The sequence below is a fragment of the Dunckerocampus dactyliophorus genome, chromosome 6, assembly GCF_027744805.1.
Source record: "Dunckerocampus dactyliophorus isolate RoL2022-P2 chromosome 6, RoL_Ddac_1.1, whole genome shotgun sequence".
NCBI classification, from domain to species: Eukaryota; Metazoa; Chordata; class Actinopteri; order Syngnathiformes; family Syngnathidae; genus Dunckerocampus; species Dunckerocampus dactyliophorus.
Window position 1 is genome coordinate 26,052,903 of NC_072824.1, and position 18,601 is coordinate 26,071,503.

An 18,601-nucleotide genomic window follows, 5' to 3' on the forward strand; every position below is an offset into this window, starting at 1 on the left:
CATCCTTCTATTTTCTTTGCCGCTTCTCCTCACTAGGGTCGCGGGTATGCTGGAGCCTATCCCAGCTGACTTCAGGAGAGAGGCGGGGCACACCCTGGGCTGGTCGCCAGGGCACAATTGCAGGGCACATATAGACAAACGATCATTCACACTCATACCTATGGACAATTTAGAGTCGCCAATTAACCTAACATTCAACAGAGATTCGAACACAGATATTCCAGATCTCCTGACTGTGTGGCCAAGATGCTAACCACTCGGCCTGGTCAAAACCAATCATTTTTTAATTTTAAATATTATTTGAAATATAACAAAATAACAAACAAACTTCAACATGAGTTCCAGGAGTCTATTCTGTTCGACGGAGTATTAGGACCACATTGACAAAAAAAATAAAAACAATTCTGAGATTTCGAGAATAAAGTCGTAAATTAGTATTATGAGAATAAAGTCATAAATTTATGAGAAAATGCTCATAACTTTATGTTACATTGTACATAAAGTTTACAACTTTATTTTCATAAATTTACGAGAAAATGTCATAATGTTCCAAGAATAAAGTCATACATTTACGTGAATAAAGTCATAAAATTACAGAAAATCTCATGGTTACAAGAATAAAGTCGTAAATTTACAAGAATAAAGTCGTAAATTGACAAGAAAAAACTTGTAGTATTGTCAGAATAGTCGTAAATTTCCAAGAAAAAAGTCGTAACATTACATGTCATTGTGTCATACGTGTCAGAGGGAAAATAGAGCATAGCATCGTAATATTACGAGAATAAAGTTGTAAATTTATGTTTTTTCTTGTAAATTTATGACTTTATTCTGGTAAATTTACGACTATCTCAGATTTTTTTTCTCAATGAGGCTCTAATAATCCTAATAAATAATTATAATAAATTAGTAATTAGTAAATGATGTGCATTATATTCTCGACTTTATTCTAAAAAAAAACATTGTTTATTATTGTAAAATTACAGCTTTCCTCCGTAATATTCCGAATTTGTTCTCGTAAATTTACGAATTTGTTCTCGTAAATTTACGACTTTATTCTTGTAAATTTACGACTTCAATCTCGAAATCTCACAATTGTTTTTCTCAATGTGAGCCTAATAATCCGTCGTAATTCCGTTTGTTAAATTAGTATTTTTCAAATGGTCTCTTGCGTTATACTTTTCAAGGTCATACATAATGTTTCAAAGTGTCTTTTTTGCACATGGACAGCAACACTGGACACAACCATTGTCGGAAAGCACAACATGTGGGCAAAAGTCAAGCCTCATAAGCGAGTAATTCGTCAATTTGGCCTGGACCAACTCTACTTTCCACTTGTAGTTCTTGTAGATGCGATGATTTTTTTTGTTTTGTTTTTACACAACATAAGCTCTTTATTGTCACTCCTAACATTGTTGAACAATATTAGCAGTGTGTTGTGTGTGTGTTCTTTTGTCCATACAGTAACGTCGCTCAGCATTTATTAATAACTTTGGGTTTTGTTTTGTTTTTTTTCCCACCAGAAATCAGACAGTACCTCAAGGACAACAATCACACCAAGAATAAAGAGTGACTGGTGAAGGAAAAAGAAAGAAGCTCACATGAAAAGACTTAAAATGAGCTACATTGCCCATCCTTACTAAAAATGAAAAGTAATGCCAAGCAACTAATATATGAATCATTCTTTCTTTTTTCTCTACTCAGTAATGCTTCCCTGACGTATATATGAACGGTCTATACTTATGTACTTATTTATGTCTAATTGAAATGCCAAATGCCATATTTAACATCATTTTCCACTCACAGCCACAGTAAATAGGATTAAAGCATGCATGCACACAGACACACACACATGTTCTGTCACTGGGGCAGATTCTCCTCTTTCACTCGCCCCCTTTCTGTCTCATCAACACACACATTCACAAAGGATTAGCGAGACAGATGGTTTAATTCATCTGAAATCTAGTTAATGTTCCTGTATAGACATCTTGTGGCGTGACATATGTGGGATGTGTATGCATGCTCAGCAACTCTCTCAGCAACCATTACACAGCGTCTCTCAGTAGATTTATCCTTGTGCTCCCTGGTACCTCCCCCGGTACCGCAACGAGGCTCTGACTATATTGTTAAATTAATAATAATGTGTCATCATCGCTATGCCCATGCCATGTATCCATGTAATGCAACTATCATCAGCTAAAGCAATTTTAGAAAAAAAAAATCCAACCACAAGCATTTAAATGGACAAATCAAAAGCAAGAAACACGCTGAACTCTTGTAAAAGTATGGTATCGGTACTGTATATCCTGCTGAAGGACCTTCAATTAGGACTTTTAAATATTTTACTATTAAAGGTGATTAACATTTCTGTGCACTTGTGTGATAATCCAACATGTTATATGAGATTTTTGATGCCCAGTATTTCTATTGCTAAGGGAAGAACTGTCCGCATCCCTCAATGGATTGTGCAGGGCAGGAGTCTACTGTAAGTATTACGTATTATCGTGCCCGTTACTACCTGGTCACAGCATGTACTGTATATAAAACCATAGAACCTTCTTGGAGGTTTTTGAAGATGTTTTAATAGCAGTCTTTGTAGGTGACAGGTGTGTCCCATTATGTGTAGCAATGAGCTGCCCGTTTTTATCTGTTTTTATATCTTTAGAATTCCCAAAAAAGAGAAAGACGTGGGTGATGAGCAGTCTCAACTAGCTATATTATCAGACGTAAAATGACGTAAGAGCCGTCCCACTCATGCTCGAAAAAAGAGTTTTTTTCCCGTTTGTATGCATCGTAGCTCTGGTCCGAATTCCCACGTGGCACGCAATAAAATAGAACGCGATTAAGTCTTTCTTTCGTCGTGCATTTACTGTGTAATCCTCACGAGAGCCTTGCCACCGGCGCGCACCTCCTCAAACCGGTGTGCGTGCTTGTATTTCGTGATAGTGCTACAAAAACACAGCGTGGGCACACTCATTTGTTAACACCCCCCCCCCCCCCCCCCCCTCGCTGTGAAATATGTAAACCAGGGATGGCCAAAGTGCAGCCCGCGGTCCATTTGTGTGCCGCATTTTTTTATGGGCCTGTGAACAGCACATTGTACAAATAAAATATAAAATAAAACTGGAAAAATAAAACAAAAAAGCATAAAGTAACTAAGAAAAAAATGAAAGTTGCAGAATAGTTGATACTAACACTAATAAGTCTTACAGATCACTTACACACATACACAGTACACTATAGCTGAATAATGTACAAGGTCAGGCAAAATGATCTGACACATTTGTAGGTTAAATAAAAGGCAAATAAAGTAAAGAAACAAAAAAAGTGTTTTTATTTTCAAAAAGTACATATAATGCCATTTTTTTCATCTAATGCCATTTTGCTTTGTTTCTTTATAACGCCATTGTTTTTCGTTTCTTTTTCAGTTGCTGCCATGAATCGGACTGGTGAGCATCGCGCTTTCATTGTGGAAACGTTTAACGAAACAAACGAATCTGCAACTGCAACACAACGAGCGTTCCGTTTGCACTTCAACCTTGGTAGACATGATCCCGTACCAGCTCCAAACACCATCTTGTTATGGGTTACCAACTTCACAGCTACTGGATCTGCATTGAGTGTGTGGACAATAATGGATCCCATTAGACTGATTTCATTTTTAAAACATAATGAAACAGAATGGCATTATATGTACTTTTCGAAAATAAAAACACTTTCTTGTCTCTTTACTTTATTTGCCTTTTATTTAACCTACAAATGTGTCAGATCATTTTGCCTGACCCTGGACAACGAATATAATCATAATAATAGTAATAATAATAATGCATTTTATCTGCAAACGCCTTTCAAGGAACCCAGGGATACTGGACATAGACCCAGTTAAAAGCAACACACACATAAAATAATAATTAAAAAAAATATATATATAGCAACTTCTGATCAATCCATGTCGATTTCAGACTTAAAATAATGTATGATTTAAGCCCCACCCATTTCCGGTTAAACCATGTGCAATTCCGGTCTAAGCACCGCCCATTCCGGTACAGATACGTATACAGATAATTTACAGTAGATGGGTGAACAGATACAGATACAGATACAGATACAGATACAGATAGTGGCGTACTTGCTCATCCCTATTACGTGTGTTCCGGCTAGAAGACCAGAAGCAACACAGTATCTCAGTGAGTCTAATGTTGTACTTGACCTGTATGCCTGTATTATGGACTTGGCCACTCATATTCACACGAGCAGCGATTGTTTAAAGTTTTAGCATCATTTGGTAAAAGTGCCTGAGAGTATCATGTCCCAGGTAGACCTAATTAAAAGTAATGGCAAGATAGTTACAGTATGTCGTAATTCATTTATTATGAGTTCATTTATTGCAGTTGTATTTGAGTGATTTACCTTCCTCGCAGTTATCTCCCTTATAACCAGTGTTGCATATACAGGCGCCCATAATGCAAATGCCGTGTCCTCCACAATGGATGTCTACGCACTGGTTGGCGGGCACATCACACTCTGTGCCTTTCCACCCGCTGTAGCACTGGCAGCGCCCACGGGAATAATGGCCATTCCCACTGCACAGCACAGGGCAGGAAGCTAGACCAGACACAAAGATAAATGACTTAAACTCCACTTTAGTAGCGCCACTCTTCTCAGTAATGCAGGAAAAACACTGAACTGATTCATTATCTTGTGGCGTTCCTGTTTCAGCAGTGGACTTCACATTTATTTATTTTCTTTCAAAACGGAAGACAAATAATACACGATGATGATAATAATGCATTGTTGATATCCAAGCCATCCATCATCCTGCCAATGACTTCCATTGACGATTCGGCAAGTGTGCGTCACGCTCGCTATTTCTCACCACAATTACATCATTTTTGTGTGTGCATACCTCGAGAGCAGTCAGGCCCCAGGAATCCAGGAAAACAATGACATATTCCTGAGAGACAATCTCCATTTCCATGACAGTTCTGGGGACACTCCATAATCGACTCTGATTTAGCAAAGAGGTCATGCAAGGGTGCAAGTTAATTGGGCACGCAGGAAATGGAACAGTATATCATAAGAATAAAAAACACACACTGAAAGACATGTATTCTACAGTTGCCATAGTTACAGCCAGTCAGTCCAATCAACACATTCTAAAATCCAATTATCCTGCTTCCTTGCTCTCGCTCACTCCCGACACCACACACCATTTTTGTCTCTCTGCTTCACGTAAGGACTAACATGTTGTTGGTGATGTAGTAAGCATTGCATAGTTAAATCCTGTTCTATTAACCCCTTGCTGTTCCTGACCCAGTGACTAGCCAAAGGGGTTGTGAAAAAAAAAAACAGATACACTGGTTGATTGGTTGACTTTTGTCATAAAAGCAAGGAACTTGCAACGGTGCATGTCTCTGAGGTTTTTTTTGTATGCTTTTATTTTCCAAACAGTTCTGACAAAACGGTCTTAAAAGACAAGAAAAGGGACCAGGAAGCCATGGAGCTTCGTTTTCATGAAGTTATTGAAGACTGACTAGTGTGACAAAGGAGCTCCCTGATTCTAACTTTAGAAAAAATCTGTGAAAAATCCTTCATTTTTGTTGTATCATTGTCAAGTTCGAAATGGGATAAGGTAAGGACTCAAGCTGTGGCCCCGTTGTGTTTTACAGTCCATATCGCCAAACCTATTATTACTTATTTAAACTCTGATTTGTCGGTGTCAGTAGCGGTTAGACACACTCTGACTGTCGGGGAGAAAATATCAGTGTTTCCTTCAAAAGACCAAAATCTCAAGGACAGCTTTACTTCTTCTTTACTTCTCTCTGGGCACCACTTTTATTTATTTTTTTTTTTTTTACATATTTTAGCCAAAACATCACAAAATTGGAATGGTTAAACAATTTCTACACAAGGAATTTTTACATACAGGCTCAAATATACCTTATACCTACCAGGGGCATTCAACTAAAATTTGAGTGGGTCCAATTACACAAAAGTTTCTCAAGCAAAGGTCCAGACAGCCCACCCTCCTAAAATAACAACATTTCTCCGGCAGGCAGTAGAAGGGAGGGTGTGGGGGCAATAAAAATGGCCACCTCTAATATTTACGTAGATTCCTCCTATTGGGCTCCGAGACTGCTCATTTTCTTTGGTATGTTTGGTGCTTCGTATCATAGTGACGTATCACGTTGCCAGTTTTTATGAGTGCCACGATCTCTGAACATAAGAGACAGACTGATTTTGTGCCCCCAGGGGGAAGAATGAACATAAATGAGCACTCTGGGTTGTAATCTCCATTTTCACTGTCCGGTTTTCTCTTCTCGGAGAGCGCCATGTGTGTTATTTGTCTGTTATCTGTGGCTTATTCATCTTGCTGTCCTCTTTCTCTGTATCTCTCACTTGTCTCTCTGTCCTCCCTCTCCGTCTCTCACTCCTTTCTCTCTTCTTTCCCCGTATCTCCCACTCATTTTTCCTCTTCCGTCTGTCTCTGTATTTACAGTCGCAATGTTTAGAGCCAAAGCACAGATTTGATTGGCTGGTATCACATAGGATTGCTTAACACCCATGCAATCGGTCAGTGGATTTCATGAGCTGATCAGCCAAAGTCTAAAAAAGCTGCAGTGGTCAAAATATTTCTTGACAAAAGGTCCAGGTCAGTATAGGATGGCTTCTGGGTCCAGACTCGGTTAGAATATATACAGTACATTAACCTAAATGTGTGTAGTTTATGTACAAGTCACGGCCTTTGCCCCAAATATCGCTCTTTAGGCTTCCTATTACCTACAATTTCCTTGCCTTTGGGTTATGTTTTATAGCAGAACCTGTGCTTGACATCCTGCAAATATGTTTCCATGTGGATAGATATGTTTTCTCTTAATGTGTGCGGACCTTGGGATGATTCAGGCTTTTTGATAAATACACTTATGTGTCGATCTTGTGTCTTTTAAAATTACCTCCAGCAAACACTCACCGATGATGATAGTACTGAAGGACACTTGTTCTGTATTGCGCCCGTCGTTGTAAAAGGCCAGATGCCAAATGCCCGTGTCCAGGTACTGAATGAAGCCAGCCTCGTGCACGTTCAGCGAACGCTTGTGACGGACCTCTCCCACCGAGTCCTTTTCAAAATCACCGAGGAAGAGCACATGCGGCACGTCCACGTCACTAAGGGACCGTTTGGAAATAAGACGACTTCCATCCAGCAGCTCCACAAAATCATACTGGAAGATAAGCACGTACCAGGATTGTTATTTTTTTTCCAAATTCCATTTATAACAACAACTGTTATACCATGTCCTGGGATAGTCACATGACTGTCACATGACAACAACTCCAAAATGTTCTTTATGCGTCACGTAAGGACTTTATGGGTTCTTATGAGATAAAACGTCTAGCTCTTGCACTGCCTACAACGGGCGACAGCTGTTCGCGTTTGTGATTATTAGGTTGGTTTCTGGTGTTTCCTTCATAATGACAGCAATTAACGTACCACCAGGTAGTCAATCAAGCTGTTACTATTAGCCAAACATGTATTACGTTCTATTAAATTTGGCATGCAAATAACTCATTTAAATATCGGGCTATTAATTGTAATGAGCCACTGCACAAGGGCATTTTCCCAAGCTCCAATCACAAGGAAGTGTGTGGCCTTTCACCTCTGAAGTGATACTGCGTAGCTGAAGATTAGAGTTGGGATTAACAAACTTAGTTGGGCAGTGTACCCATAGCTTTCTTAAGGACTAAAGGATTCTTGTTATCGTTTTGTGGCCAACAAACACATGCTGTACAAATTACACAAGTGTAAATTGTACGTCCGGTTGTCCCACAAAAAGACACCACAGAAGCTTGACATTCCACAATGAAACAACAACTAAGACCGGGTCGGGCTATGACAAGGACACACACCAGTGTCTATCTTCATAAGTGCTAACATTAAGCTGTGATATGTCTTTTGCAGATAAGTGGATTAGTCTCTTTATAGAAGATGTGATTTACCACAGAGAGCTGTAAGTGTGGTCATTAAAAAAGTATCGTAGCCTTGTAAGAGGCTTATCTCCTTCATTATGAACAAAGACTCCATAAAACACTTGGAATGCAGAATTCATCAATACTTTCTATGATTGCTAAAGGTTAAGAGTTTGAAAGATTCTGAAAGGAGAAAGTCGGGGTCATATGTTCGTCAGCCATTGTCCTGTACATTCATTGCCTTTCCGTGCACACGGTATTCCAGTATTAAGCAGAACATTGCAAAAACGCTTGACATGTAAACCTATTTTTCAGATTGCAAATTTAAAAACACGGTAGTTTTGCATTTATTAAAAACCCGATGGGACCCTATCAAGCCCAATGCGGTTGCGACCTTTCATGTTACGTTTCATTATATATAACATTTCGTGTTACAACGTTTCACCTTTAAACATTTGGTGATTACGATACTGTCTCATATATGATTAACATTGTACAAAACCTATACGGAGATAGAAAAATACGTTGTCACGCATCGCTACAATGTCACTTTTGCTCTTTTCAGTCAACTTTTTTCCCTTCACTATGTCTCCCAAGAATGAGGCAGATTCTTCTGAACCGACTCTTTTCGAAGAAAAGTAAAGCAAAAGGGGAAGTGAAATTAAGACACGCTAAAATGCACCGAAAGTAGAGAAAAGCCAATCAGCATTGGTTGCAAGCTGCTCAAACGCCGCGACCGTCATCAAGGATAAAGATGGCATCTTTGAACATGTGAAATGATTTACCCCGTAAGCCTCGTTTACACTTGCACGCATTTTGTCCCCACAGTGGTACGCCATTTTGCATGCCACTAGTGTGCCAATGCGTAAATTGGTAGTAAACAGGTGTGAAGTATGTGTAAACTCTGTGTGTGTGTGTGTGTGTGTGTTTTTTGGGGGTGGGGCTGCGTGCCAGTGCGCAAAGAAAATGTAGAAATGTTCAGAATTTGTGGCACGGATCATTTCCATGAACTAGTCGTGAACGCACCGCAACCTATGCCTAAACAATGCACATGAATGGGTTGACTCTTAAGAAGAAGTCCTGGGGAATTCTCAAGTAATTTCTTTAGCCTCTTGGACCTTCCTAGTGAATTTCTGTTTCTAAGTGATCCTAATGTTCAAAGCGATGTCGTCTTGTCAGCAAATAACTCTCCCACACCTGCCCATGCCTCCATTTTTCTCGTTCATTTCCCCTTCCTGCTCTTTGCGTATTCTCTTTCCGCAGTGCAAGATAATACAGACTTTTACCTTTCTTTCCTGCAATGATAGCTTCTTCTCTGCAGTTCAACATCTTGTAGGTCCCTTGCAGATAGAGGTATTAATAAAGCTGGGGTGATGCCTGCTGTTGTGTGGCATCACGTGGGGCACAGTGGGACACAGCGGGACCAAACAATGCCGCAACTGCTTCACGGATGCGGGAAGTGGTGGTGACAATGCGTGTGTCGTGCGCACTATTGTTGTGCACTCGACAAAAACAGCACTTGGCAAGGTGTAAATAAGTCGTGCGGGAGTGTGGTCATTTCATGCCAATGTGCACCATTTTTGGTCACGAATTGCATACAAAGTGCGGAATTTACAGAACACAAACAGTGCGTAAACTAGTCTTGAAGCTTTTCAGGTGTACCATAAATCAATAAATAAATACATGGCACACCTTACCATGGCAAAATGTGTTCAAGTGTAAACACTACTTAACTAAGCAGCGTAGTGGTCTTATTATTACGACTTCCTCCTCCTAATAAGGCTGTCACTCTCTCTCCAACGCCAATTCCCAAGACAATAAAAGAACGGAATTGTTCAGTTTTTTATTACTGTTTCATTTAATTCTTGTATTTAATCTTGTTATTACATCCATCCATCCATTTTCTATTTCACTTGTCCTCACTAGGGTCGTGGGTATGCTGGAGCCTCTTATTATTACAGTATTTCACATGTCCTTGGACTGTTCTGCGTACAGTGTGAGTGACTTACGTGTTAATTTAGATATCATTTAGGTAGAAGTTCCCACTTATACTAAAACTGCTGAAAGTTCTTATTGGACTACACTGCTGATGGGGATCTCATACAACTTCAGGTCAAAAAATCCAAATTATACCTTTAAAGACTTCAATATTATTGAATGCATCCATCAACACTAGTCTGAAAAACTTGGCAAAGATGATTTTGTCTGTACTATTGTTGATACCACTATAATATAAAGTACGTTTTCAATCAGCACATGATGCAAAACCTGCAGGGTAACAAAACGTAACATGGGAATAAGCTGATAGACACGTAAACGGGAATATTCTTATTGCTCGTGGATGCAAACATGTCTCGTCTTCAAAACGGTCTTGTAATGGTCTGTACCTGTGTGTGTGAGGGTGGCAATCCTTTGCGCCCATACACTCCAACAAGAGCGTCTTTATGGACTGAAATGTTGAATTTCAGGAAGAGAGGTTGATCAACGTATAACTGGGATCTCCAAAACACACCTACATAGAGCAAAGGAATAATATGCAAACGTCCAAATCAGGGCATCACCACTGGTTACGTGACATTGACAGGCTGTCATTATTATTATCAACCTGGTGGGACGTCTTGTGTGGCTTGTCTACCCACATCCACCCCTCCTGTGTCGATGGTGTTGTTTTCTAGGAGAAACATTTTAGCTGCAGACACAAAAACAAAGAGAAACAGTTCAGAAAACCTTGAATGTTCTTTTGTGTTATGAATGTAGCCTCACGCACATGAGACTCTGATGATGACTGTAAAGTTACATCGACAAGGAAAGATTTTTTTATCAGTCATTTCAGAAATTGAAATCCCTTGTTTATCACGGTTAATTGGTTCCAGATCCGACAGTGATAACTGAATTTCCTCAAAGTAGGATTCCTTATTTCTGAATGGAATATGTTCATAGTTGGAGCATAGAAAACCTGTTTACGACCTTTTCATTTTTGATCATTATTAGAAGAAGAAAGGAACTAACAACGCTATAGTCACCTTTACACTCGTATTACCCAATATAGTAGACATAATAAGAGTAAATAAGCCGTTTAAGACATAAATAAGACTTGTGCTCGTGTGTGTTACTATTAGGGCTGTCAATGATTCTAAATTTTTATTAAATTAATCAGTTTTCCACCTAATTAATCATGATTAATCACCATTTGCAACTATGTGTGAAATATGCCCATTTTTACTGTATTTCATGAACAGAAAGATAAATGACACAATTAAATATATTACAATTACATACAGTATATCTTTGTATGTACTGTATTAACAGCTCCAAATCAACAAAAGAATTTACTCTCACACTTGTCTGAAAATCTATCCTTAATATGTATATATTTTCACTACTAATAGGTTGTATTCAACCACAAAACAGCATGATTTAATAATATATATATATTTTTAAATCATGATAGGGTGAAGCTGCAAAATTCGAACGGCAAAGTGGTGAAGGATGACTGTATTATATTGATGAATTACGTATGGAGTTAAATATGCCAAGCCTGTATTTCTTGCTATTATGGCATACAGATAGATAATATAATCCGAAAAAAGAAAATTTAAATATTACATAAGATCAATAAAAAAAGGATCTCAAACAGGAATGTCAGGCTACTGAAAAGTATGTACATCTCTATGCACTCAACGTTTGGCTGGGCCTCCTTTCGCACGAATTAGTGCATCAATGCAGCATGACATGGAGACAATCTGCTCAGGCGTAATGGAAGCCCAGGTTGCTTTAATAGCGGCCTTCGGGTCATCTGCGTTGTTGGGTCTGGTGTCTCTCATCTTCCTCTTGACAATACCCCATAGATTATTTTTGCTGGTCAACCAAGCACAGTAACACCATGGTCACTGAACCAGCTTTTGGTCCCTTTGGCAGTGTGGGCAGGTGCCAATTCCTGCCGCAAAATAAAATCAGCATCTCCATAAAGCTCGTCAGCAGAAGCAAGTGTGAAGTGTTCTAAAATGTCCTGGCTGTGTGGACTTGAGAAAACACAGTGGACCTAAATCAGCAGATGACATGGCAGCTCAAATCATCACTGACCGTGCAAACGTCACACCGGACTTCCAGCAACAATGGATTCTGTGCCCCTCCACTCTTCCTGCAGACTCTGGCGCCTTGATTTCCAAATGACATGCAAAATTTACTTTCATCTGAAAAGAGGACTTTGGACCTGTGAGCAACAGTCCAGTTCTTTTTCTCCACATCCCAGGTAAGAGATGTTGACGTTGTGTCTGGTTTTGGAGTGGCTTGACGCGAGGAATGCGACATTTGTAGCCTGTATTTAGGATTGGTTTGTACGTAGTGGCTCTTCATGTGCTCCTTGTGGATCTCACCCACATTCTTGAATCTGGAATGATTTTGCTTGACAATCCTCTCAAGGCTGCAGTTGATACTTTTTCCTTCCAGTCAACTTTCCATGAATATGCTTGGATAGAGCACTCTGTGAACAAGCAGCAATGACTTTCTGAGGCTTACCCTCCCTGTGGAGGGTGTCACTGACTGTCTTCTGTACATCTGCCAAGTCGACAGTCTTCCCCATGATTGTGTAACCTACTGACCCAGACTCAGAGACCATTTAAAGGCTCAGGAAACCTTTGCAGGTGTTTTGAGTTATTAGATTACGGTGTGACACAATGTATATAAAAATAATGGTTAGTGAAAATAGGATGATTTATTAAAATAAACTATTAAATCCACAGAGGTCAACAAATATGCCCTGTGTTATATGAAGGTGAAATGTTTTCATTGCTGTTGGTAATAGTTTGTAATTCCATCGGCCCTTCCTGTTCATAACACTTAAATTTAACAGCTCAAGTCACAACATCTGGGTAGTAAACCTGCCTGCCTTTCGAGACTCAGCGCACGGTTGTTACACTAATTTAACCTACAACGCGTGGCGAGTCTCAAACGCAGCCATGACAATACAAACCAGTGAAATAAATTCCAATAGCGGAAACCTGTGCTGAAGCTGAGAAAGGATTGGATTTAGAGCTGGAAGAATATGAACTGAACTACATCAGCAGAAACAATAATGTGGAATGCATCACCATTGAAATGTAACAAAATGTACACGGAGCGCTTAATTCAAAGGTTAAAATGTTTGAGGGCTGGATCAAGGTAGCATTCATAGACACTGACATGGTGAAATAAAAGCAATTTCTAAGTGTAATAAGAGATGATAAAATTAGCTGGAAATCTCATCTTACAAATATACAACGTGAGGTGTCAAGAAACACTTCAATACTGGATAAAGCAAAATCGTGCATGAGCAACAACAACTTGACACCCAATAATACACAGTACAACTTTTTTTTTAACAAAAGGAGAGATACCACCTTTTAACGCCACATTATGTAATATAATGTAGCAATATGTATGTAATCAATGTTCATGTCATGATGTAGCAAGGCCACATTTTTTAATAATTGCCGCATTTTGTAATGAAATTCTTGCACTCATTTTGTAATGCATTTCGTCGCATTTTGTAATAACTTATTACATATTGCAAATGCTGCAAAACGTGTTACAAAATGTTATATATTGCAAAAGTTAATACAAAATGCTGCAAAACATGCTACAAAATGTTATATATAACAAAGGTTAATACAAAATGCTGCAAAATGTGTTACAAAATGTTACATATTGCAAAAGGTATTACAAAATGTGGTAAAATTTATTACAAAATGTGACAAAATGTATTACAAAATGTTACATATTGCAAAAGGTATTAAAAGATGCGGCAAAATTTCTTACAAAATGCGACGAAATGTATTACAAAATGTTACATATTGCAAAAGGTATTACAAAATGCGACGAAATGTATTACAAAATGTTACATATTGCAAAAGTTATTACAAAATGCGGCAAAATTTATTACAAAATGTGACGAAATGTATTACAAAATGTTACATGTTGCAAAAGGTATTACAAAATGCGGCAACGTTTATTACAAAATGACGAAATGTCTTACAAAATGTTACATACTGCAAAAGGTATTACAAAATGCAGCAAAATCTATTACAAAATGCGACAAAATGTATTACAAAATGTTACCTTTTACATATTGCAAAAGGTATTAAAAGATGCGGCAAAATTTCTTACAAAATGCGACGAAATGTATTACAAAATGTTACATATTGCAAAAGGTATTACAAAATGCGACGAAATGTATTACAAAATGTTACATATTGCAAAAGGTATTACAAGATGCGGCAAAATTTCTTACAAAATGCGACGAAATGTATTACAAAATGTTACATATTGCAAAAGGTATTACAAAATGCGACGAAATGTATTACAAAATGTTACATGTTGCAAAAGGTATTACAAAATGCAGCAAAATCTATTACAAAATGCGACAAAATGTATTACAAAATGTTACATATTACAAAAGGTATTACAAAATGCGGCAAAATGTATTACAAAATGTGAGGAAATGTATGACAAAATGTTACATGTTGCAAAAGGTATTACAAAATGCGGCAAAATTTGTTACAAAATGCGACGAAATGTATTACAAAATGTTACATGTTGCAAAAGGCATTACAAAATGCGGCAACATTTATTACAAAATGACGAAATGTATTACAAAATGTTACATATTGCAAAAGGTATTACAAAATGCGGCAAAATTTATTACAAAATGATGAAATGTATTACAATTTATTACAAAAGGCGGCAAAATTTATAACCCGCAATTTATAACCCGCAAGGCATGCTGGGAAGTCCACACGCACACTTCCCCAACAGGAGGTTTACCCAGCAGGCATCGCAGGTTATACATGCTAATGTTGCTTTGCATGTGCAGTATATTAATTTGTAAGCGTTCATTTTGATACCGGCATAGTCCGTATGGTGCAGTTACATTGTGAGCTTCACATGTGTTACTTGTTGTGTTATTTTTGATTGCACTGTGAGTGAGGTAAGTTCTTGCCAATCACGGGTGATCTCGGAGAGTCCCCCATGCATAAAGCAAAAATCTACTGTAATCCATTGCTTCATGTCTATCATAAGGCAGCTAAAGCCAAAGTAAAAATAAAATATGTTGAAGGCAATTATTAGCTTTTTGTATAGAGAGACTCACCGTTGTCTGTGGACACCAGAAAGGTGTTGGGAGTTGTGTCTCTTCCAATTCCTCCATTTTCAAATGCACCGTATCCCTCATTGTCCTGGAGCTGCCAGTTGAGACCAAACAGGTGCATCGCTGCAACAAGAGAGGGGAAGAGAGAAAGTGACAGCAAAGAACAGAAGTGAATGAACCATGAAATGAACAAAAAACAACTCTGAAATACTGAACATAAGGAGAAGGAATGAAATCATGAAGCAATAATGGAAATGGAAAATTACAAAGTATAAACACATACTGTACTGTACATATACTGTATTTATATTGTACTAACATATATTATTATAATTAGAGTACATATGCTTGTACATATTTTTACCTTATATTTTTATTTACCCTATGTACTTTAGTTATCTACTAACTAAACGTGCTCCTCCGCATTGGCAGGAGCCAGATGAGGTGGCTTGGGCATCTGTTCAGGATGCATCCCGGAAGCCCTGAAGTGTCCAGGGCATGTCCGACCGGTAGGAGGCATCGGGGAAGACCGAGGACACGGCCTGCGAACGCCTCGGGCTTCGCTAGCAGTAGCTGGACGAAGTAAGCGGTAGAAGATGAATGGATGGCGTTACGCGCTTACTTCTATTTCTGTGAGCGCTGAATTTCACTTTTACTTTCCAATATTTTCAAAAGAAAATGGATTATTTTCCTCCAATACCCGTCCAATGAGCGTCATCGTTACTCGTTACTTTTTGTTTTGTTTGGGCAGCCAATGCCTGCAAGAAGTACTATGATGCTGTGCATCAATCAATGCAAAAGGGAAGAAAGCATATGGCTGCTTCATTGTGCAAGGTGCCAATACAAACGCAAAGCTTCCAGCATCTCCAGACACCGAAAAGTTTTTTTTTTGACTAAGTAAATTGGTACATTGAGCATTAGTCACAACTATTGGTAGTATTTGTCATTTGAGGATCAGATGAGCCAAGTGAGCACACTATCATCTCTTCAGTAACTTGTCGTTTATAGGATTATTGTGGGGGGTCGGGGCTAATATTGGGTGAATTTAATTACTGATCATAAATGAAGTATGCCCTTGTCTCTCGGTGATCCGTGTTATAAATGGGAGTGGTCCGATTCAATACTCGAGATTGGTATTGGTCCAACACCGGGCCAAATTTACTGGCTCTGATCTTGGGGGGGAAAAAAAACAACCTCTTATCCAGTACAAAAAATAAACTATCACATAAATGTTGAAGACATGCTGAGAGCAAACACGCATGCAAGTTGTGTGACGCGAATATCTCGAGGGGCGGCAGCAGTGTTGCACATTTCAACGCCACAAATTTCTCCATTAGCGCGAAGAAGAAAGGGGAACCACAACAATAGTCATTCAACTCACTGCTGTATTGAAAGACGAACCAACCTAGACTACATCCTCAGCAGTCACAGCAACTACGTGTCTGTAGTGTGCACCTTCAACAAATGCGGAGACCAATAGGCTCTTGAGCACGGCCTCCATTATTATCCATGAATGGAAGAGCAGACTGACAGCTGAGAAGGCAGAAATGTTCACCTTTTTGAAAAACAATGGTGTTGAAGTGACTACATTCATGTTAAATAGGGCAAGTACTGTGCTCCATTGAACAGTTTCAAGTGGATATGCTATTATTTGTTTGTTAAGTTATCATTGTTTAACTTTTTTGCTACGTCACTGAGGTAGAGTATCTCTTTGTACGCTGGAATTATAATTCCTTTTTCATTTATTTGAAGACTTTTCCACAAAGTCACTCACTTTATCCACTTTTATTTTAATTTTTCAAGGTGCTGCTGGGTCTAGTGACCAATCAAAAATGCTTTAAAGCTATGTGCATTTTAAGTTTAAAAAATAATCAGCGGAAGTATGGCGTAACTTGAGTCATGTTTTAGGCAATTTGATTTAAGTTATAACACAACATAAGCCAATGTCAAGTGTCCTAAAATTTGACTGATTATATCACAAAGCACAAAGCTTCCCCTCTTAATCGTGCCTAAGATACACACAGGACAGAATCACAAAGCAGTAATTATGTTTTGTTTGAGTTTGATGAAGAACATGTCTTATGTCCCATGACAATTCTACACGCAGCGACTCTACAAGCAGTCACCTGTTTCTGTCGACTGGAAGGCGATTTGAGAGACTGCGAACCGGACTCCTCACAGTACATATATTAAAGTGTGAGTCAAAGACCAATTATTGATGCAACATGGGGATATTTTGTGAGAGAAATCCCTGCCGCTCCCCCATACAAAACACAAACACACACATTCTGCTAACACACCTCACTGCCTCATTAAATTAGAGCCATGCTGTGCCAGTCCGTTACCCACAACACCCCCTGGTGCGCACGGGAGCAAAGGGTCATGGGAGAGAGCTATCTAATCGACAGGAGCGGTGTGTGTGTGTGTATTTATGTGTGTGACAAAATGCGATGATTAATAGCCACTGTAGGGCACACAGCATTGCACGTGTTTATCTTTTTAACTCGCACAATGCTGAAAACTACGACTAAATATGTGAAGTAAAAATATAGAACCAATTGAGGTAATGACTTAATGTACTGTATGTAACATGCTTACAAGGTGCATGGAAGAAGAAGACTGGGAACCATTCCTTCAAAGTTATATATTCTGAATTACATTCTTCTGTCATTCTTAATAACTTATTGCTTAGTATACTGTATGTTCTGCATTATTTATTCATTATACAAAGATTGTCTTTTTTAACCCCTGCATTTATTTATTTATTCATTCAAATATGATCTATTAGTATTATTATTATTATCAGTAACTCAATCCCAGCCATTGTTCAAAAGGCAACCACTTCAGTACCGGTCATTTCAGACGATTTTGACTGATCTTTCAAGGCTCGCAGAACCTACCAAAAGAAAGATTAGACTCCCATCTTTCATCAAAAAAAAAAGTTTGTTTCTACCTTTTTGTGTTCTTTGTGTGTGCGTGGGTTTTCTCCAGGTACTCCGGCTTCCTCCCACATTCCAAAAACATGCAGGTGAGGTTAATTGACGACTCTAAATTGCCCATAGGTATGAATGTGAGTGTGAATGGTTGTTTGTCTATATGTGCCCTGCGATTGGCTGGCGACCAGTCCAGGGTGTACCCCGCCTGTCGCCCAAAGTCAGCTGGGATAGGCTCCAGCATGCCCCCGCGACCCTAATGAGGAAGAAGCGGTATAGAAAATGGATGGATGGATAGTAATCAGCAGAGGAACATAGGTAGGTTTCAGGGAAATATCAGTTCCCAACTAAGAAAGGGACAAAACCAGGTTTTTGTGAAAATATGAATTATAAGCATAACTTTTACTTTGACACAAATCCGTCCATCCATTTTCTATACCGCTATTTTTAGCTTTTGTGACTAAATATCTAAATATCTAACTATACCGCTACATAAAAAAACACTTTTTTTTTTTACATCAAAACAACAATTTATTTACAAATATAACACCATGAATTATTTACAATTTTCACATTTGGAACT

General features: G+C 38.6%; 1 protein-coding gene across 7 annotated transcripts in view; it reads right to left on the reverse strand.

Moving 5' to 3' along the window:
- Window positions 1-18,601, reverse strand: part of tenm3 (teneurin transmembrane protein 3) — a 247,966-nt gene that overhangs the window by 78,080 nt on the left and 151,285 nt on the right. For all 7 annotated transcript variants that reach the window (XM_054779774.1, XM_054779773.1, XM_054779772.1 and 4 more), the window contains 6 exons: window positions 15,089-15,208; window positions 10,568-10,651; window positions 10,350-10,474; window positions 6,968-7,217; window positions 4,904-5,005; window positions 4,408-4,602 (listed from right to left, as the gene is read on the reverse strand). In XM_054779774.1, the coding sequence (XP_054635749.1) occupies window positions 4,408-4,602; window positions 4,904-5,005; window positions 6,968-7,217; window positions 10,350-10,474; window positions 10,568-10,651; window positions 15,089-15,208 (876 nt within the window). The remainder of the gene's footprint in view (window positions 1-4,407; window positions 4,603-4,903; window positions 5,006-6,967; window positions 7,218-10,349; window positions 10,475-10,567; window positions 10,652-15,088; window positions 15,209-18,601) is intronic.